Raw genomic sequence first — 1,067 nt, 5'->3', positions numbered from 1 at the left:
CCTCGCTGTGCACCACGGCGCTCACCACCGGCGTGTTGATGACCGGCCGGCCCGGCAGCCTGCGGGGAGAGAGACACAGGGACACGCGTGTCAGAGAACACGTCTAACAGCCCAGCCGTGTGCAAGCACAGAGGACACAGGACTGACGCCCTCCGGGAGGGGCTGGGCCGCGGCCGCGGGGTGCTCCCTGCGGGTTTTGCCATGGGTGGGGCGTGCACAGGGTCAAAGGTGAACTTTAGAAAGTTAAAAATGACAAGTGCCCGGCTGGCGTGGCTCCGTGGCTGAGTGTCGACCTATGAACCAGGGGGTCCCGGGTTCGATTCCCGATATGGGCACAGGCCCGGGTTGCGGACTCGATCCCCAGTGTGGGGACATGAAGGAGGCAGCGGATCAATGATTCTCTCTCATTGACGTTTCTCTCTCCCTCTCCCTTCCTCTCTGAAATCAATAAAAATAAATAAATATAAAAAGTGAGGAGAAAGCATGTGCATGGCAGGGGTGGCCCCACAACACAGACCAGCAGGGGCAGCAGGGGAGCCTGAGATGGCAGCTGAAAGGAAGCAGGCGAATATCCCAGCTCCTGGGGTCCCCCCCATAACAAGGGTCACCCCACTAACGAGGGTGAGGGCCCTGTGCCTGACTCTGCGCACGGCCACGGAGCCCCTGGGCAGGAGTTGTTTCCCCAGCCAGTGTCACCCAGCAGCCCTGGGTGCCGGGCCCGCAGCCTGAGGACAGGCGTTGGGGACAGACCCTCGAGCGGGAATCACACTGCCAGGCCGGTGTGCCAACGGCAGACCCTCCGGGCACAGAGCCCGCCCGGCAGGTTTTTTGCCGTGGAGGGGGGGCCGGGCCGAGCCTGCCTCCCTGTGGGCGCTCCCAGCCTAAATAAACCGCTGGGTCTAAAGCCTCAGTTTCCCCACAGCCCGGCTGGCTCAGTGTCTCCCACTAACCAGTGCTGGTCAGGGAGCCTCAGCCCAGCAGAGCGGCACTGCACCCGCTGCTGGACGGAGGAGGGGCACCAGGGCTGGGCTGCGAGCCGCCTGGGGGACAGGCTGGGCAGAGGAGCT

The 1,067-nt window shown here is 63.9% G+C and overlaps 1 protein-coding gene across 1 annotated transcript in view; it reads right to left on the bottom strand.

Annotated features, from left to right (window-relative positions):
* CELSR1 (cadherin, EGF LAG seven-pass G-type receptor 1) overlaps nucleotides 1-1,067 on the bottom strand; it is a 109,059-nt gene that overhangs the window by 11,234 nt on the left and 96,758 nt on the right. Inside the window, exons 23-24 of the mRNA XM_014533162.1 lie at nucleotides 995-1,065; nucleotides 2-103 (exon numbers count right to left, since the gene is read on the bottom strand). Coding sequence (XP_014388648.1) covers nucleotides 2-103; nucleotides 995-1,065 — 173 coding nt within the window. The remainder of the gene's footprint in view (nucleotide 1; nucleotides 104-994; nucleotides 1,066-1,067) is intronic.

Source organism: Myotis brandtii, unplaced genomic scaffold (assembly GCF_000412655.1).
Source record: "Myotis brandtii unplaced genomic scaffold, ASM41265v1 scaffold952, whole genome shotgun sequence".
NCBI classification, from domain to species: domain Eukaryota; kingdom Metazoa; phylum Chordata; class Mammalia; order Chiroptera; family Vespertilionidae; genus Myotis; species Myotis brandtii.
This window is presented reverse-complemented; position numbering and strand designations above follow the sequence as displayed.